General features: G+C 36.7%; 1 protein-coding gene across 1 annotated transcript in view; it reads right to left on the minus strand.

Annotated features, from left to right (window-relative positions):
• The window catches only part of PLSCR5 (phospholipid scramblase family member 5), a 19,820-nt gene extending 17,241 nt beyond the window's left edge, over positions 1-2,579 (minus strand). The window contains exon 1 of the mRNA XM_042459149.1: positions 2,521-2,579. Within this exon, the coding sequence (XP_042315083.1) occupies positions 2,521-2,533 (13 nt within the window). The 5' untranslated portion in view covers positions 2,534-2,579. The remainder of the gene's footprint in view (positions 1-2,520) is intronic.
• Positions 2,580-3,212: the final 633 nt, after the last annotated feature.

Genomic DNA, 3,212 nt, shown 5'->3' on the forward strand with positions numbered 1-3,212 from the left:
ATAATAATAATAATAATAATAATAATAATAATAATAATAATAATAATAATTTTAAGCCACTCTGAGAGCCTTTAGGGCTGAAGGGCAGGATATAAATACAGTAAATAAATAAATAATAAAAATAATGAATGACTGTTTCAGTGCACCCACCAAATGTATCAGTACACAGTGCACGCACATGGCTGGTGAATAGTCTGCTATTCTATTTCTGTGAAAGGATATGGAGGAGTGGAGGCAAGGTGTTTCATTCAAAATTATAATGAGAGGGGGAACCAGATAGCACTTTATTTTTCAATGAGGAAATAACACTAAAGACAATATAGTATTAATAAATAATGCAGCCAGTTACTTCTGGATCTCCAGTAATAGTAGCAAAAATGGCCTGTTAGGTGATCAAAATAATGAGCAATGTAATTAGCTTACTATTACTACTGCTACTACTACACATAGTGCTCCCTTTATTGCTATCATGTGACACAATTTTTTCTCAAGTGTTCTTTTCCAGAACCCTATCCATCCTTCACTAATCTTAGCAGGATGTACTCAGAACAGCAATGTGCATGTGCAATATGGATCTTTAGGGGTCTCCAGGCCTTTCATCCTTACTATTGTCACAAACTCCAAGCAGCTGCAATCCTTCCTGCCTGTCTTTTCCTCCCCTGATCATGTTCTCCTCACATTTTTCCAGGATTTTAAGGGATCAGGTACCCTATTTGGAGGAACCTCCTACATGACAGCATGTCTTTACAATTTGGACATTACCATGGAATTCTCCTTTCTGTTGCTGTGGGTTTCAGAGGCCTTTCCCCATTATTTGAATGTGAGTGAGGCTATTCTATCATGTAATAATATTTTGATCTTAATTTAACATTGCAGCCACAGCTTTCCTTCAAAGCCTGAGACCACAGGAAGAAGGAGGAATTCCTTTGAATTTCTATCTAGCTTTTAAAAAATGTATAACGGGGTCATAAATATTTCATCTGCTCTCCAGCATCATTTTACCTCACAGAGTCCTGTTGCTGCCAAAACCCATGTTACATGAAATGCCACAAAGTTTTATTGGCCAAGTGTTAGTGTCATTTCTGAAGAAGGAAGAAAAAGGCACAGTGAAGTCTGCCCTGTCAGTCAGACTTAAGCTACAGAAAATGAAGCAGCAGGTGCTCTAAATATTCATGGAAATTTAAGGCATTTTGAAGGGTGGTGTACATTATTGTATGCATTTGCTACAGTGGTGTGTTTGGGATCTGTTTCAGTCATTTTCCACATGCCTAAAATATGCCATGGTATAAATAAAACAAATATTGATATAATGCTATTTTTTTAAAAAAAGTTTAAATTAGATGTAGATTTGTGACTTTTGCTCACTTGCTGATGGAATGATTTGACTAACTTCATTTAAAACTTATTATTATTATTATTATTATTATTATTATTATTCCGCTTAATCTTGAGGAATCCAAGCGTGATTCATATAATTCAAATATTAAATTTTGCAAAGTTGTCAATGATATTTATATCATTTCCACCCCACACAACAGCCATGCAAGACTAGACTTAATTTCCTCCATTTTGCAAATGTGGGAGCTGATGTTTGGAATGTATTGAAATATACATTAATATTTACACCCCAAGATGTCTAACACAGCAAAATGAAAGAAACTTGTGGTAAGCTGAAGATAAATAAATGTATTATGACATAAGCTTCTGTCGATGGCATATGAAAAATAGGGCCACAAAAAAGCAACTCAGCACATTATGTTAAACGAACATTTTGTGTATAATTCTTGGAAGAGGAGAAGGAACCTAGGGTGTACTTGTCTAGAAGTACTTGTTAGTACTCCTAGAAAACCCTCATGCCAAATTGTAACACCTATGCTTTTTAAAGAGGCAAGCTGGTAGGTGTGAGAGAATAATTTGACTTCATTTTTAAGTGTAACATTTCATTATTATTTTTAAGGGGAAAACTTGGAAAGGCTTTTCAGTTGACTGCAATTTTCACCTTTAATGAGAAGTGAGCTGTCTTGAATTGCAGTGAAGACATGGCATGAACTACCCTTTAGTCTGATTGCACTCAATTGTCCTTCAGAAGCTTGTTAGCAGGAATTTTGTCAACCATGTTCCAAATTATCACTACTTCCCAATGCAATACAGTATTTCTCGGCTGAAGTGTGTTCAAAGGATGAAAACCTTTTTAATGGAAGCATGACCTTTCCATGTTCCTTACTGAGGAATAAATAGCATGCATACATGGAGAGACCAAAACAAGTATTGAGCTTTACCCCACATCAAACATTTGCCGGGATATGTAGCTTTAAGTTTATATATTATATTTGACATTCTGTTATATTTCACTTCTGTTATAGCATAGTCAGAGCAGAAATTACCATGTCTTTGTCACTTTCCTATTTAATCAGGTTGCTGATTGCTGTGTACTGTTAGGGGAATGTTTCCTCTCTCTCTCTCTCTCTCTCTCTCTCTCTCTCATAAACATCCCTTTATAGGTTATATATAATCACTTACCTTGAGAGGCCATGAAGCTGCCTGAGTCACTTCTTCAAAGGAAGCCAGGTTAAAAGAAACTGCCTTTCTTGTTTCGGGGGGGGGGGGGGGGGGAGGCACAGCTGCAGAACTCAGAAGTGTCTGTCACTTCATGTCAGGTTACAAAAGAACAGCAAGGAAATGCATCACCTTTCTCATATTCCTGATCACTGCATTTTATGGGTACGGACAACAGGGGGAGACGATGCTTGTAATCAAGGGGGGGGGGTGTTGACTGCTCACTGTAGAGACCTGTGTGAACAAGAAGGACAAATTAGGCTCATAAATTAAATTTGCAGAATTCTTGCTTGTATTAAGTGATGGGGGAATGCAGCCTAATTTTATATTGTTTGTGTTACCTGTACCTATACACCAGTGGTCTATGTCTAAAGAGCACAAGCTAAAGAAGTGGTTCTTATCAGATGAAACCTATGAGCTCCTGCCCAGAAAGACATAATGAAACAGACTGACACAAGTTTGCATACTATTTTTATTTTATTGTATTGGAACTTTATTCCCTTCATGTATACTACTCTGGAAAGAAAACAAAATGAAAACTTCAGAGATTAATTCTCCCCCTTCAAAAATTCAGTGTGATAAGAATAATTGAAATTAGAAGGAAACTGAAGGGGGGAGGAATCATTTTTTGTGCCTAGTTCATGGACCTCCTGAAA

The sequence above is a fragment of the Sceloporus undulatus genome, chromosome 3, assembly GCF_019175285.1.
Source record: "Sceloporus undulatus isolate JIND9_A2432 ecotype Alabama chromosome 3, SceUnd_v1.1, whole genome shotgun sequence".
Lineage (NCBI taxonomy): Eukaryota > Metazoa > Chordata > Lepidosauria > Squamata > Phrynosomatidae > Sceloporus > Sceloporus undulatus.